This window comes from Nestor notabilis, unplaced genomic scaffold (assembly GCF_000696875.1).
Source record: "Nestor notabilis isolate BGI_N333 unplaced genomic scaffold, ASM69687v1 scaffold33037, whole genome shotgun sequence".
NCBI lineage: Eukaryota > Metazoa > Chordata > Aves > Psittaciformes > Psittacidae > Nestor > Nestor notabilis.
Window position 1 is genome coordinate 1 of NW_009935873.1, and position 17,445 is coordinate 17,445.

Below are 17,445 nucleotides of genomic sequence, written 5' to 3' on the forward strand. Positions count from 1 at the left end.
GCGGGGAGCTGCAAGTCACCATTGCGCTTTTTAATGTGTAGACAGAAATAGCGATACTGCGTCAGGGGCAGGGCTGTTGTGGGCATTCATAAACGAAACCGGTATTGAAAGATTATACGTGTCCGTGTGCTTTTGCGTGTGAGAGCTTCTTGGAGCTGGAGAAAAGCAGAGAAAAGTGTCATAGACTCGCAGAATCCCAGGTTGGATCCCGTGGTCCAACTTTTCTCGGCAAAGCATGACCTACGCTAGATGTTCCAGCATCGTGTCCAGCCGAAGCTTAAAAGTGTCCAGTGTTGGGGGATCTTCCTTCGTGAGAGTATTCCAATGACTGATTGTTCTCATTGTGAAAATTTTTCCTCTAGTGTCCGCTTGGAATGTTGTAAGGAGCAACTTGTGCCCATTATTCCCTGTCTTTTCCATGGGACTCCTTGTGAAAACGGAGTCTCCATCTTCCTTGTAGCCACCCTTTAAAAACTGTAACATGGTAATAAGGTCTCCCCTGAGCATTCTATTTCTCAAGGCTGATCAAACCCAGCTCTCTCAGCTGTGTAGTATGTGACTGCACGACTAGGCTGCCTAATGATGAGGAAGTTAAATAACTAAAACTTAAATGTTTAATTGGCTTTTCTGGGCTGTTGCTTTTGTGGCTGATGACACAGGAGAGGTCAGGGCAGCACACAGGAGTCGCTTGGATGCACGTAGACTGCAAAGAAACAATTTCAGCAGTACAGTTTTGCTGTATTGAGGAGGCTGAGCTGCACAGTTTTAAATCAAGTGGTGGTGTATCTTGAGTGATAAAGCCATGTAACTAGTTAGAACGTGGAACTAACTGCGTTAGTTAGACTTAATGCAGCCAGAACTGCAAAAATTTACTGTGTGCACACAGAGAGGACACGCGCTTTGGATGTAATATGTATGTATATATGCACATGTACTGCTCTCTTTGTTAATGTTACTCAGAATAATTTCATTTTATCTGAATAGGTGAAGAGTTTTTTAAAATTAAAAAACCATCCTTCAATGAAGTAACCTTTAGAGTGCGAAAGGAAAGCCTGCTCCCTGCCCAGGCAGAAACTGGAGAAAGCAAAAGTAAGTACTTTTTTCAGTTCAATATTTAATGGAATACTTATATGAAAATGTATTAAAAAAAATCAGTAAGTAATGTACAAATACTGCTGTTAGCTGTTTTTTACATGCTAATTGGATCCAGGATTATACTTACAATGTTACTTTACACATTTAAAATTTTCATCTTTTTGTGCTGAAATTATTTTCCGTGTAACCTTGGTAAAAAGTATTAGAACTTGGAGGCTGTTCTTGAGAAGATTTGGTTATGCAGAACCCCTCTAAGTACATCAGAGTTAATAAACTTCTGATAAATTGATACTTCAGCATTATATCTTTCAAACTGTGGGGTAACTTTCCACTGCTTATTGCTGTCAAATTGCAGTTCAATCTGAGTATTTTGCATTGAGAGAAAATGTGAGCTTAGTAAAAATGTTTGATAACACTTATTGTAAACTTTAAACTTTGTGTTATTAAAGTGTGTGCTGTTATAACATTTGAATACTTTCATTATATGCAGTCAATAGCCTTGATTGTTCTGATAGTACTCCAAGTGTCAACTGAACTGTAGTAAGCTTCCTATTGAAATATTTGGGGGTTGTTTGTTATACAGACAAGTGTGTCTGGAAGTTCTTTTCCCCTGTATTCTCCTTTTTACATCTTTACCAATACACAGATATACCCTAATTGCTACTGTTAGATTAAAATGAATCAGATTAAGAAATATTTTGGCTTTGAGGAACCTGGTTGAGTGGAAGGTGTTCCTGCCTGTGGCAGGGAGGTTGGAACCAGGTGATCTTTAAGGTCCCTTACAACCCAAACCATTCTGTGATTCTGTAATTCCCTTTGCGATTTTGCTTCAGACGAGATGGTAAATTTTCTTTCTAACTTATTACAGAAGTAATAATACCTCATACCCTTGCAAAAGGTGACACATTCTGTTGGTCAGTAATCTGATGATTTACTGCAGATGTAGTGGCAAGTGAAAAGAAATCAACGTTTTTAAAGAATTCAAAGATAATTGGACACAAAACAGTCATACATAAACCTTTGTAGTTTAAATAAGGACTCTCTCATTTTTAATGCTTATGAAAAAAAGACACTTTTTAAATACAGTCTATAAAATTAAGGGAGGTGAATCCAAATGTGCCATGAGTTATTTAGGATATTAATCAGTTGTTATCTGGGAGCTGATGTCATTCCTCTTGTGCATGTAAATGTGCTCTGTGTGTCAGAATGACGTATTAGTTTAGGCCTATCACAGGTGTTTGGATTCGAGACAAGAACTGGCTTGTAAATGACTGCCTTGGAACATCAGAAAATTGGACATATTTTGATGAGGGCAGATGGTGATAGATATATGACCAGTCTTTGCTGCAGCAGGGTGTAAATAGTTACTGGTAACCAGTCATGGCATATCAGATTCCAGCAGCTGAAACTGAAATCATGAATCTTACTTTTTTTACCCCTAATGCAGAAATCAGTCCATTGGAGCCTGGAACTGGAAACATCAAAAGCCCTTGTGAAGAAAGGGAGGAGGAGGATGATGATGAAAGTAATTCTTCACTAAGTGAGGATTACAACAGCTTAGGCTCTGAAAATGAGTCCAGCTCTCCACAGAGGAGGAAGGATCTATCACCAGGTGAATTTCCTGGATTTTTTTTATTTTAAGAAAGTTACTTAAGACAAAACAAAACATTTCTTGTCTGAAGTACGTGACAAGATAGGTCCATAAATCCCACTCAGCTTAAAACATGTAGGGTATAAGCACATTGTTTGTCCTGCCTCAGGGCTGCCCTTCTTCTGAAAGAATAGTGGCAGTTTTTGATTGCAGATATTTGTTGTATTTCCGTGTTAATTTTGGAAATGGATCAGAAATTTTGACCATTGGTTTCAGAACAGCAGAAAAAACAGGCTGCAAAAAATTCCTGTTTTACAATCATGTAAGTTCCTTTCATAAGATTAAAATATAACCCACCTGTGCTGATTTGTAAACTTGTGATTCCTTTGTAACTCTCTGAGTTTAGTAGCCCTGATTTTCTGGGGAGATGTAAAAAAGGAGGACAGTCTAACAGCAATTCATTTAAAAGAAAAAAGTCTGAGCTTTGTTTTCAGACTGAGAACCGCTTCTCCAGGTCCTTATATTCCAACATGGTAAAAGCAGTAGTGTAAACATGTTGTGCCCTGGACTCAGAATTGTACAGTGATCCTGAACAGTGGTGGTTATTGACATTAGGAGTGATACAGGGTGGTGGTTTTACTCTTTGGGTTAGATTTGCTTTCTCTTCAATGCAGGTCATATCCCCAGCGCAGCTTGTATTGAGGCTGCTCGAAGGAAACGTCACATAGCCAGGACACAGGCTGATTATCTTCCACTGGATGTTTCCAACAATCATGAGGTCTCTCAGAGAAGGGAAAGCAGTGATTTAGAGAGTGAAGATGAGTCTGATACAGAGAATCTTGATTTTGTTCCTAAAATGAAAACTCTTAGGCAGAGGATGATGGAGCACATGGGTGAGTTTGTGCTGTTTCTCCTAGTGGTTGTGGTTTTGTTTTACTTATGCCTGGAATAGTGTGGGACTTGTCCAGTGAGGTTATGCAGCACAAGGCTTTGCCCCTCAGGGCTCTCGGCAAAAGGCTGTACAGCTGCTATTTGAGGTTTCTATGGGGCATTAACCTGGTTTAGGTCTCACTAATGTGATGCAGGATGGTTTGAGAAACATATAAGGAAATATTCTTGGCCAAAAAAAACAAACCCAAAAAACAAACCCTTGTAGGAGTCACAGCATTTAATGTTGATAAAGTTGCTGTAAGTCCTGCCTCCTGCATCTAACCTGGTCTTCCAAGTGCTTTCCCTGCAATGACACCATGACTGTTCTTGAAAAGGGGAAAAAAACGTAAACAAACAATGCAGCCCTTCGGAAGTGAACAAACCTATTGCACACAGAGCATATCTGGCGTTTTCATTGCTTTTGTCCTCTTACAGCTGCTTATGGTTTTGTTTATGAAGCAAAAGTTTACTTTATTAGTTGAAGAAGGGTTATAAGGAATGCATAACTGCAAGCTGATTCTGCAATTCTAATTAATGCTAATGAGATTTTTGTATCTATAGTAGAGTGTATGCTTTGGAACAATCAAGGATTTCCTGTGCATAATGTCACTCGCTGTGTTACCATCTATACTTACATGTTATTTACACGTATTATACACAGCTTTGCCTTCAGACATAAACCCAAGATGTTTGTGCTGCTTTTACTGCAGTAGTTGTGTGAGAAACAGTATGTTGGGGAAATTGATATTGGTGTGAATGCTACAAATCCCATTAGCTCTTTCCAAGCCTTCCTTGCCTTTCAGTTTGGAAGTCCTCCATCTGCAGATTTTTTTCATCTGCTGTTCTTTGTGTGTATCGCTTCCCGGTAGTGATTAGGAGACCCATTGTTGCTTTAGAGGGAGGAGATCATGAGAGGGGGAAAAATACAGGGAATTGTATCTATTAATGATTGTTTTAACTTTCAGTGTCTGAGGGTGATGAATCAAGTGAAGATGAAGCACTAATTAAGTGGGAAGAACAGCAAATAAAGAAAGCCATTAAACTCTCTCAGGTGATGCATGCTTTTCTAACACCTGGAAGTTGCTTTTTGCTCATAGGCAGGAGAGCTTTTATGGAGTACTCCTATATCTCCTTCCTGTCCTTTCACTGGAGAGGATTTGGGGAAGTTATACACTGATTCTTCAGGGAAAAGATGACTAGAAATAAGGGAAGATGATAATGAAAATCTGTAATCTCTGGCTGTTCAGAAGCAGGGTATTGTTGCCTGTGTCAAAGGCCAGTACCTGTATATGATGGAAGACTGAAAAGCAGAGAATAGAATTCTGAACCCTGATTTTTTTTTTCCTCTTTCTGCTGTGCAAGGGATCTTGAAAGCAAAAGTATGATAATAGCAATGGTAAAAGTTATTCTTTTATTATGCTAAATTCCTGCTAGGTGCAATCTGAGAGCTCTCTTGACAGTTCAGCAGAATTCTGTTTTCTTTCTTTTTTTTCCTCTGGTAAATAATTGGCAAAAATAAAACCCCTTGTCTTCTGATGAGCTGGAAGTTTTGTTTCTGGCTTGAATCACTTACTCTGGGTCAGATTAGGAAAATCTGAATAACCAGTTCTTTATGTCTGAATAGACAATTGTAGAAACTTTTGCCTCTTAAATGGGAGTAGTTAGAGGACTGGGAGAAAGTTACACATTTCTGCTGCTGAATTCCAAGTTCAGCATGGTTGGTGCTCTTAAATCCTCATACTTGTTTCTGGAAAACTTAATTTCTGCTGGTCAGGAAACTGCAATAGTTTTTAGTAGTGAACCTTGTTCGTTGTGGACTTGCTTGCTTCAATGGATTGTGTTTTGGCTAGATTTTAACATACAAACTTCCATGGGTTTAGAACAATGTCTGTTAATTTATAAGCTAAAATTCAGTGGAATCCCCCTTTACTTGTAATTACAGTGAAGCTGAGTTGTGAGTGAAAAATCTGTCTTTTGACCACTGGCTTTGTCACAATGTGGCATTCATATTTATAGGAGGAGGGGAATTGGAAAGTTTGCTATGAGAAAATAGCCTATTAAATGACTAATAGATGGCAAATAATTCCTCATAAATATATGAAAATAGCTTTAAAAAAGCAAGACATAAATAAAATCAGGTATTGCCATCGCTACTTGGCTGTAGTTTGTTTCCACATTTTATACTTAGAATTTTGATACTAGTGAAGTCTCAGTTGTCAATATAGAAGCATTATGCACTACTGAAAGCTGTTAATATTTTCAGGCCAAGACAGCTACTCGGGTGTACCCAAAATTATGGATTACTTTGTGTTGTTTATATGTATATGTGCTATATGTTTTTTATATAACACATGCAGGGTTTTACACTTTGTTTTCCTTGCTTTTGTGTTGTGCTTTTCTGTACAACATTTTTCTGTACTTAATTTGATTATTGAAATACGTATCTTTGTATCATATGCCTTGTGCATTGGAATGATACATCTTGTTGATCTGAAGAGCCGCAGAGGGAGAACTTGTATAAGTTTATGCATTAAAAATTAACACTTAAAATTCTTGTAGGAAACTTACGATGATACTTCCCTGCATGAATTGCAGTCAGCTAAACCAAAGTTTGATCCCTCTGTTTCTCTACCGCCTGTGAACTTGGAAATTGTGAAGAAGCGACTGACTGAAAGGTAAATCCTGCTCTTATGAACTTAACTTTTGAGCTCTCTGAGTTTTTGTTGCAGAAAGGGAGATACAGGTTTGAAGTTTTAATTCTTTTGGGAGATACAGGTTTGAAGTTTTTATTCTTTTCCAGAGTATTGGAGGATTGGGTTGTTGTTTCATGTGTACTAATTCCTGTTACGATGTCTAGATTTTTTTTTAACTTTACGTAATTTGTTGTAGGGGAGCATTTGGACTTCTCAAGAGTGTTTTATCTACTAGAACTTGGAGAATAAATTAATTTAAACAACAGTAGTTTTTTATGCTTTCCAGTAGTTTTTGACAGAAGTGTTAGTTCAATGTTATGTTTGCCCAGTAAGCAAAACTTCAGCTGGGGCAGGTGGAGCTCACAATCCTACCCCTCTTATGGTGGCTCTTACACCAGTATTTCTTAAAAGCAGCAGTGAATTCTGTACACCCTGTTTAGGCAAACTACAACCTTTCTTGATATTTCTCTTTAGTTGTGAGCCAGGCTGTGACTTCTCTCTCTTTAGCCGCTCAGCTGCTGTATGGGCAGCTGAAGCATCCTGGGATGGAGGTTGGAACCTCCTAGAGGATGCGTGAGAAGGACAGTTGGGGCCAGGCATCTCAGGGCAAACCATCCCCTGTCATCTCTCAGAGCATCAGGAAGCAGCTGCTCAGATAAGTTTAGACAAGTAACATTATACAGCTGAAACATAAATAGCTGTTATGAACTTGCACTGTGCTCTCTCTGTATATGCTTTGCTTGTTTAAAGATTTTCAACTAAACTGGACTAAAAGTTTTTGTGGAATTTTATGCTTTCTTTGCCTTGATCACCTGAAAGGAGTTAAATGAAGTAGGAATTTTGGTACAGAATCAAACAAGAAAAATAAGAATAAAGCTATTGAGAGTGGGAAACCCATCTGGAAAATAGCAAGAAGGGGAAGGGGACCTGTTTACTGTAAGCTTTGTAGATTTGTTTAACATGATAAATGCTGAAATAGTTGTTTTTAACTGTAACACAGTAGAGAACAGTAGCGTAGTTCAGTTATCTCTGTTGAAAAGTGTTCCCTGCTTCAGGGAAGTGAAGTAAGTTGTGGTCTGTTTCTTGGTTCTGTTACAGGCTTGCTCAAGCTGAGCAAACACTTGGGATATGTAAGGAGGGAAGTGGGGAGAAAAAAGGAAGCAGAGTTGTAATATATATATGTGTGTCTGTCTGCCTAATAGTGAGAGCTATAGATGTAGGTTCCTAGGTTTTATCACCTACAGGATAAGCAGAAGCAGGATGAGCGGGAATCTTCAGTTGGTTTGTATTTAGTAGCGAGCACATGGTGAATGCTGATTGATACTGCTAGCCATGCAACTTACACCAAACTGGTATTATGGACATGCTGACATGAGCTGCAGTTTTCCTCAGATTACATTGGGTAGAATCCAATTAATGTGATACCATGAAATTTGGCTTTTTATGGTTTTAGGATATATGGTACATTGAGCAATCTAGGTAGGCTATCTAGGTAAAATATCAAAACAGCACCACATAAATGGTATTTGAATCTCCAAACCATGATGCTTGTCGAGCCCCATACTTGTGAAAATGCTGGCATGGGTAAGTCTTCCAGCGCTGCTTTGGTCAAGTGCAAGTACTAGCACAGGCAAAGATTTTATGTGTGATTATAACGGGGAAAAGTGTTTAGAAGTGCATCAGCTGTTAACCTGGCAATAGTTTAGTTTTCAGTGTTTCTCTTTTTTTAGGATAGCATCGTTACAGGATGTGCACCGTGCCCACCAGAGGGAGTATGAGAAATACAAAGAGGACATTGAGAGTTCAAAGACGACTGTCCAGGCGTTAGAGAAGTCTTCAGATGCAGCTCTGAATTACAAATTCTACAGGTCCATGAAAACATATGTGGAAAACTTGATAGACTGTTTGAATGAAAAAGTATGTATTTTTTCCTCTTTTTTTTTTTTTTTTTTTTTTCGTTTTTGCAGGTGATAAAGGTGTATTCTGTCAATGAAAGATGAGGGTTTTTTGTTTGGAGATGGAGGGATACCATCCAGTTAAAAATCAGTTCTATCAGAAATTTTAATGTAACAGGAAACAAAATATCAGGAAAAAATATCAACCCTCACCTGAAGTGATGATCAAGCCTCGTATAGGTATGCTGACTTGAGCTGTGGTCTCAGCTAGGTTCTGTTGGATGCAAACAAAATGTTAGTGGAGGGAGTTTCCTACAGGTTTAGTAGTGAGAGTGTGCCGAAGTTGAATGAGAATTGGCATTTAAGTTCACTTTTGGGATCTCAAAATGTCTTTACTCAGGGTTATATGACAGAGGTGGTAAGGATTTTGTGTTGGGTTCAAGTTGGGATTGAGTTGGCAGAGCTGTGTGAGAATTTGTGTACATTATTGGCTGCAGCTGCCTCCTGATCCACAAACTTCATGTATTTAGAAAGATGAAGGTTTGGAGAAGGGGAGGAGCCACCTGAGTCTGGCCTCAGTGAAAGTAAATTGCTGTTATCCTCTATAGGTTGTGCTATCAAATGTAATTTATGTCACTTCATTGCATTGCAATTGTGAATTTCTTTATGTAACTTAAGAGAAAAAGTTAGTTTAATAAATACATTTTTTTTTTTTTTTTTTTTTTTTTTAATGGCTGGTGGCTCAAAGGCAAACTGAAAGCAAACAAAGCATACCAATTATATTGTCTTGTTGAAGCCTCTTGTATGAAGTCTTAGTTAGTCCTGTGGTGAGCAACAGGCATTTAGTTTGTGCTTTTTCAGCCTTATAAAAAAGCCTGAAAAACTCCAATGTCCAGGAACTTATTTTTAATCTATGACAGTTTGGTTCTAATTTCACAGCTATACTGAAGACCTATGGGAATGGTTGTTTTTTCCTATTCTTTTGGGATTTTAATTAATTGAAAACCTATTACTGTTTATTATATTTCAGCTGAAATACATTAATGAGCTAGAACTGGCTGTACATCTACTTCTGCAGCAACGAGCCATGAGAGTATTGAAACGAAGACAAAATGTGCTGAAAGATGAATCTGCTTATATTCAGCATCTGACAAGTTAGTATGAAGTTAAAAGTTATTTTCTTGTTGAAACATTCACTCTTTGAGCAGAAGTAAAGCTCTTCATTTTCTTTTTTATTTTTATTTCTGTCCTGGGTTCAGCTACAGCAGTCATTTTTTTCTCCTTCTTAGTAGCTGATGCAGTGCTGTGTTTTTGACTTTCAGTCTGGGAACAATGCTGATAACACCAATGGTTTTAGTTGTTGCTAAGTAATGTTTACTCTGACCAAGGACTTTCTTAGTCTCATGCTTTGCCAGAGAGGAGGGGAAGCCAGGAGGAAGCAGAGGCAGGACACCTGACCCAAACTGGCCAAAGGGCTATTCCATACCACAGCACGTCATGCCCAGTATAGAAACTGGGGGGAGTTACCCGGAAGGCCCAGATCGCTGCTCGGGTCGGGCTGGGTATCGGTCGGCGGGTGGTGAGCGGTTGTGTCCTTTTCCCTTGTTATTCCTCTTATCATTATTATTGGTAGCAGTAGTGGTTTGTATTATACCTTAGTTACTGGAGAGCTGTTATCTCAACTCGTGGGAGTTACATTCCTTCGATTCTCCTCCCCATCCCTCCGGGAGCGGGGGGAGGAAGGAAAAGGGGGGGAGTGAGCGAGCGGCTGCGTGGTTCCAAGTTGCCGGCTGGGCTTAAACCACGACATTTCCTTTCTCCTTTCCATTGTCAGGAAGTGTGTTCAACTGAGGTGAAAAGCAGGGTGTTTACTTGGCAACATCACTTCTACATGAGAGCATCTTTAAGGCTATTTGTGTGCTCAGAATGGAGATTTCATACTAGGTGACATGTGAAGAGAACAACATGAAGAAAAAAGCCCCTTTTGGGTTTTATCTAGAACAAAACGGTGTTTTTCAGTCACTGTAGGAAAAATTACTACAATTACCTCGTTTTCTTTCCACACCAATGTTATTGTTTGTATGCCATATGAATCTTTAGCTGCTGCTATTTAAAAAACCTCACCAAATATCCAAAACCAAACCCTTTAAAACTGCTTAGTCAAAGCTAAAAGCAATATGCTTGGAGCTGCTGGGAACAGATGGAAGCCAGATGCACCAGTTCCTGGTAACTACTAATCATATGGGTTCAGTTTTCTCAGCACACAGGATAAACTGCTGATTAGAGAAGGCTAGCAGCCTGTATGATTTTGTAAAATGGTGTAGCAAACTGACAGCAGGTGTTAAGAAGAAAAGGGTAGTGCCATAATACGTTGCCATTAGAATGATTTTACTTCCAGCTCATTACAAGTGAGACTGTAGTTGAATGTTTAACAGCACTTTAAATTGTTTTTTGTTTTTGTTTTTTTCTTTTTATGGTCCTAGTTGTATTTAATATAGTGGAAAGGCTGTTTTTTCATATATGATCATTCTTCAGTAGTAGTACACTAGTTTGGCATGTTGTACACATACTAGCTGGCTAATAGTGCTACAAATGAATGGCCAAAATAGAGCATGCTTCTAGTTTCTACTTCTGCATTGGACTCAAGAATCAGGATAAGGGTAGCTGGGGTCAGTTACCACTCAGATAACAGGAGACAGTGGGGAGCTGACTAATCTTGAAATCTAAATGCAGTGATTTTTGAATAGTGTAAATCAGGGATTTAACTTCCATTACAGTGTTGGAACTGAAGCTCAAAAGTTATTCTAATTTATTACATGGTTTCATTTTTGACATACAGGATGAAGATAGGTCCCTATGCTTGCCTTTCACACTGCTAAGAACCTATCATGGAAGACACTAAGTTCCTTTCCAGGATTAGTAAGCAGTGAAGGTTGTCTGGAATGTCATGAAACTCACCTTTCCATCAACTGCTATAAGGGAACAACCACATCTGACTATATGCACTTAAAAATAATACTTACTATGCATTACTTCGGAGATTGTTGGAGTTTTGGTTAGGTTTGACTTTAATTTGGCTATTTTCCAAATGAAGAACAATAGGAGGAGGATCTGTGTTTCCTGTTTGAAAAAATAGGAGCTTTAAAATCATACTATTTTATTTTTGGATGTTTTTGTTTTCTGATAGGTGAGAATGACAAACCCAGTAATGATGGATTAAAAGGTCATAAGAAGACACACCTTCTGGAAATGTGTGAGCATCGAAGGTAGCTATTACCTATAGGTGCACTTAACTCTGATTAATGTACTGTGCACTGGCTTCCTGTCACTTAGTGATGAATGTAAATCTGTAGGATTACTAAATGAGATTACACAAAAAAATACGTATTTGCTTTCCAAAACTCAGAAGTACTTGGAAACCATCTATTTGTTAATATCGTTCTCTTCGTGTTGATTTGAATCTGGATGCTAATAGATCTTGTTATTTTAAATTAACAAGTCTTAAGTGAGGCAAAACTGTGTGAGGGGAGCTTTAATAAGTAATATTATGACTTTATACAGAAATACATTTTTGTATCACTGTATAGATAGCAAAAATAGGTGGTATGGTTGCTGCTGGGAGGTGGCGGTGAGTGAAAACAAAGCAACATCTACACTCTTAATCAGTGTAGGTCAGTTACTACATTTTTTATAAGGATTGTGTTCAGGGATTGGTACCAACTCTTTAAGCTATTGGGAGCTTCGAAAGTTTTACAGTTGCATTGGCGCCTCAACTCAGAACTGTACTTTGAAGCAGCAAGAACCTTGGAATTTTAATGGATTTTCTACATACTTGGGAGAGGGTCACTCACCTGAGTTCATTATAAAACACAGGACTTGCAGACGGCAAGCGAGAGAGTGTTCAGGAGAAGTTGATCACCATGAAGGCACATCGAGTGATGATGAGCTGACTCCAGCTGAGATTAATGAGTTCCAGAAGAGCAAAGGTTGGTGACTGTCTTAATGTAATGTCCTAGAACAAAATATCTTTTTGATATTTTTTTTTAATTATTTCAGGAAAAGTAAAGAAATAATTAAAGATAAAGTAATACTTTGAGTTACATATTCCTAGTTACACACTGTAGAAAAGAAATGCATTCAGGCGGTTCTGACTAATGACTCGGGAAGAATAGGTGCATGGGTATAGGTTTCTTTTGGTATGACTTGTGGTGGTGGCATTACACATGACTAGTTGAACTGGAAGTAAACTCTTTTAGATCATGCGAAAGCTAATCTGACAGTACTCAATGTGATGCTACTACGTGTTTTGTATAATCAATTTGTTTCCTGAAGATAGAGTGAATGACAGGTTGGTGTCCTAGTTATCTTGAACGAATGGGTGAAGAGGAGCAGGGAAAGGCATAATACCTTTTCTCCAGATAACAGCAGAAGGGTTTTCATGTCTCAAAATTTATCACTGTGTTTTAAAGTCTGAAACATCATGGTTGTATAAATCTATGGAATAGATCATGAAGAAACTTGCCTTTTTTTGATCTTCTGACAGTAGTTTTTTTCTGAAACTGGGATTTCCAGTGAGCCAGTTTTAACACCCATTTCCGTGTCAGATGTGTCAAAGGTAAATGACAAATCAATTATCATACAGGTATTTCTTATGTCCTATAGATGCATAAACTCTTCAGCTTATATTTCAATAAGTTCTGTGATTGTTTCTTTTTATTCCCAATGAATATTATCTATAGATAACGTTTTAGAGGATAGTAGGAAAGTCTTTGAAGATGTACATGCAGATTTTTGTGACATCAGAAAAATCCTGTTGAAATTCCAGGAATGGAAAGAGAAGCTTCCTGACTCTTACTGTGATGCTTACATCAGTTTCTGTCTGCCTAAGCTATTAAATCCATTGATCAGAATTCAGTTAATGAATTGGAATCCTCTTGAGGTAGGTGCACCAGCTGACTTTGTTTTCTTCAAAAATGGTACATGTGTTTGTGTATTAATATGAAAATTAAGGTGTTTTTTCTATACATAGCACAGTGCATTAGAAATTAATAGAAAGTACTGTGTTGGTCTCAGAAACTGAAGCACGTGGTTGGAATCTTAACTTTCTCCTTTCCCTTTACGTCCAGACCCTTTTGCAATGCCTCATGTAAAAATAATTCTTCTCCTGAGTTCTTTGAAGGCACTTTAAAAAATCCCACCCTTTAAATTTCACCTTTAAATGTAGTTAAATGTGTAGTTTTCCTGATTTGCCGTTTTGACCTATTCAGTGAGAAGGGTGGATCTGAAGTTTAGTGGGAATCTGTGGTATCGTTGGATGGAGCTTTTCTTTTAAACCTGACAAGCTGAAAAACTAACAGGAATGGTCTTTCAGCAGAATTTTACGGAGTTGGAAGAGATGCCTTGGTTCAAAGCTATAGAAGAATTCAGTGATGCCAAAACCATATCTGAATCAAAAAGGGATGATGATCCTGATCAAGAAGTCTTGCCTAGAGTGATTGAAAAAACTATTCTTCCGAAAATTGCAGGTATAGTGAGATTTGTCTTGAAAATGTTCATTGCAGCCAGGCAATCAAACACTTAAAGTGATAGCTTTCAAATAATGTTAGTTATATAATGGTACTCCAGCATATAGTGATTACATGGCCTTGCTCTGTGGGACTAAAGCAACCACTTTGTAAGATTGAGAGAGGCTTAGCTTTTTACGTGTTTGCTTCTATTACATTGCAGTGCCTTGAACTAGAGCAGATATGTACTTGCATATTGTGATTGAAATAAATTTCCTTACTTTCCAGCATTTGTGAAGAGTGTGTGGGATCCTTCATCTACTTCACAGACAAAGAATCTTGTACAGCTTTGCAAGAACATCTTTTCAAAACAAGTAAATAAATGCAGCCAAGCAAAAGAGGTAAAAAAAAGCTCTTCATCCACTTCATCCACTGTGTGTGGTTTCTGTGCGTGCACTGTCCTGAAGTTGTTTGGTTCTGATTGCTTGTTTGTTCAGACGAGCTCTCTGATGCTCTCCTTATTGAAGGTGGTGGGAGATGGGTTGCTCTTAAGGCAGAAATTAGCTCCTGTTCTAGAAAAATTCTGCCTGTGCCTACCAAGAAGCTGATTGTGGATCTGATCTTGCTTCGCTGCAATAGCACTGGTTGGAATTTAGATTTGCATTTAATTATCTTTCCAAATTTGAGCTTTACATGCTCATGGATGCTCCAGTGGTCGGCTCCTTAAGCTTTTATTTATAAAGTAGATATAGAATTTTAAGATTTGAAAATCCCTAAAGGTTAATTTGCTGGCCAGGAGAAAGGCTACTTTGTAATCTTAGCAATCTTTTAATAACTACTTTTTTTTATACCCGTAGTCACTCCAGCATGCCCTTCCTCAGCCTGATTCCAGTTTTATTCTGCTGTAAATCCGGAGGTTTGTCTAGTATAAAACTGGTGAAATGGAATGGATGTTTAGGTCTTGAGTATGAAAAGAAATATTCTTAAGAAAACCTTTATCCCTTCCAACTGAGCCTTCCAAAGGTGCTGATTTGAAATCATGACTTGAAGTCAAGTGGTAGAGTTGATCTTAGCTTAAGATACCAGTTGTACAGAAAGTAAACTAAACTTTAAAAAAGGTAGGTGGCAATCTGTGGCACCTAAAAGCACGTTGCCTAAAAACACATCCTAACCTGGCTATGGTGATTAAATACACTAGGTTAACGCTATAGGTAATTATAGCTGTGATTTATCTACTGTTTTGAGTATATTAATTCTCAGTGTATTTTATATACAAGTGGCAACTGTACTTATCTGTAACTAACATTACACTTCTAGATGAACAAAACAGCCACTGAAGTTGTTACAAATGGAAGAGGAAGTCTTTCTTGTGAGGACACATTAATAATTCTTTTTTAATAGGATTTGATGAACCTGGTTGTCCTAAGAATGAAGAAATCTATAGAGGAAGATGTTTTTATTCCTCTGTATCCTAAAAGGTAAGCTGACTCTGGGAATCTTTTTTAAAAAAAAAAAAGAAAAGTTTAATTACTCTACCCTGCTCCCCCACATGTATAGATGAAACATTGTAAACATCCATTATCAGCTAATGGAACAAACATGCCTCCTACTGTTTTATTATGGGAGAGGTTATGAAGCCTTAGTCCTCTTAATGAACCCTTTCTAATAAGGGTAACTCCACTGACTTAATGCTTTTTTGCATTTGTAACTAAAAGCTTTTTGATATATATGAGATGTACAGTCTGGCTCTACCACAGCAATTTATGTCTGAGGGCCTGTCTTAGTTCAGGTTGTCTGGTGTTGTGTACCTGTGTCCCCTGAATTCCTCCTGTCATTCCAGAACCAGGGTGTTTATCATGGATGCTTATTACTGGGCACTATTTCAAAGATGAGAGTTAAATAGGAGTCTGGGAGATGTGGGGTTAAGATACAACTAGAAGAAAAGCTGTGCTAAAGATGGGGTAGGGTGCTTGGTTCTAAGCAGTTCTGTTTTGATACGTATCCATGAAATACAGGCATGGGTGTTTCCAATTGGTAACTCTATGGGAAGTTAATTCATAGCAGTTGTATTACAGTGGCTTCAAATTGGCAGCTGTTTCCCTAGACATTTATTTTGGTTGTGGCTGTCACTGCTGAAACAATTCCAGAATTAACATTCATCGGTATCTAAAGGATCAATTGTCTGTTTATCTTCCTTTAAAAACAGACAAACAAACAAACAAAAAAAAATCCTTATTTTAACTTGTTTTTCCTTCTTTCCATGACCAGCACCTTGGAAGACAAGTCATCACCACATTCAAAGTTTCAAGACAGGCGTTTTTGGTCAGCTGTTAAGGTAGAGAAAATACATCTTTTTATTTTCTATGAAATTCATTTTATTGAAAAAAATATTTTGCAGTCAGTCAGGAAATACATCTTCAGGCAAGTCTGGCTCCTGGGAGAGTAAACCATTTTTATTAGGATGGATATCTATTGTGTCTCTCAGGAAAGTGTGTTCTTTGGCTTTAAACTAAATGAGGGGAGATTTGGATTAGGCATAAGGAAAAAAACTTCCCTGTGAGGGTGCTGAGGTGCTGGCACAGGTTGCCCAGAGAAGCTGTGGCTGCCCCATCCCTGGCAGCGTTCAAGGCCAGGTTGGACACAGGGGCTTGGAGCAACCTGGTCTAGTGAAGGGACATAATGTTATCTTTATCTTGCACAAAACTTTTGATACTGTTTTAGCACACTTCCAGCCACCCAGTATACATACTCTCTGTTTCTTCATTACTGCAGCTGTTCTCCAATGTTCTGCTTTGGGATGGGATTGTACAGGAAGATACAGTCCGTGATTTGGGACTGAGCAAGTTGCTGAATCGTTACCTTCTTCTGAACCTCTTAAACACACCACCAGGGCCGGATAATACAGTAAAGTGTCGTAAGGTAAAAGGTGACATGTACGTTGGAAGAGGGTGTATGCTGAAAGCTTTTATTTTGTTGTTTTTATGAAGAGGGGTTGAAACTGAAGAGGAAGTATTTAAAGATTTTAAAATTTAAACATAATTTAAAATTTATTTTAACTATTTTTAGTTACCTTGGTGCATAAAAGCATTTTAGAGCAAATATTGGTCCATAGGTTCTTACGAATAACTCCTTGTAGGGATAATTAATCTTGGCTTCAAAGAAAAAACGCATGCTCCTGATAACTGAACCTGCCAAAAAAATCCCTGTCAGAAGTGATGTGACTTGGTTATATTGAAAGACTTTTCTTCTTACAAACTTTTTGTGTGAGCAGGTAGTTGCGTGTCTCCCAGAAAGATGGTTCCAAGATCTTGAAAGTGGATCAACCCTCCCTGAATTACGGAACTTCTGTCAGTACTTGCTGCAGTGTGCCCATACGCTGCACAAGAATAACCACAGGTAATAGATAAGACTTTCCTGAGGATTTGGGCACTTCCTTGATTATTTTGTGTTAAATATTCCTTTAAATTCCTTAAATCTCATGTATTTGACACTTTCAAGGTGGTTTTCATTGCGTATATGCAAAAACAAAAGATGGAGTCCAGAATGTAAAGGAGTGCTTCTGCATTTCTAGTTTAATGTGACACTTTGAGCTGCCAACGTTGGGTACTGTTAGTGATCGGTGTAGCCAAGGTCACTTAATGACAAGCAGCTGAGGAGAGATATCTTAATCTTTTTTTTAAGATGAATAAACATAAAGTGTGCTTAAGGCAGGTTGTCCTGGGTTCAGCTACAGCAGT

At 38.2% G+C, this 17,445-nt stretch overlaps 1 protein-coding gene across 1 annotated transcript; it reads left to right on the forward strand.

The window, feature by feature from the left end:
• Positions 1-984: 984 nt before the first annotated feature.
• GCFC2 (GC-rich sequence DNA-binding factor 2) lies at positions 985-17,104 on the forward strand (the record flags this gene model as incomplete). The annotated part of the gene is made up of 16 exons (XM_010018021.1): positions 985-1,089; positions 2,543-2,707; positions 3,361-3,579; positions 4,582-4,667; positions 6,176-6,291; positions 8,040-8,226; positions 9,235-9,358; positions 11,392-11,470; positions 12,078-12,190; positions 12,944-13,143; positions 13,579-13,729; positions 13,997-14,109; positions 15,110-15,186; positions 15,977-16,043; positions 16,481-16,627; positions 16,980-17,104. Coding segments are annotated over 16 exons (2,074 nt in total), but the record flags the coding sequence as incomplete, so codon positions are not given.
• Between the last annotated feature and the right edge of the window lie 341 nt (positions 17,105-17,445).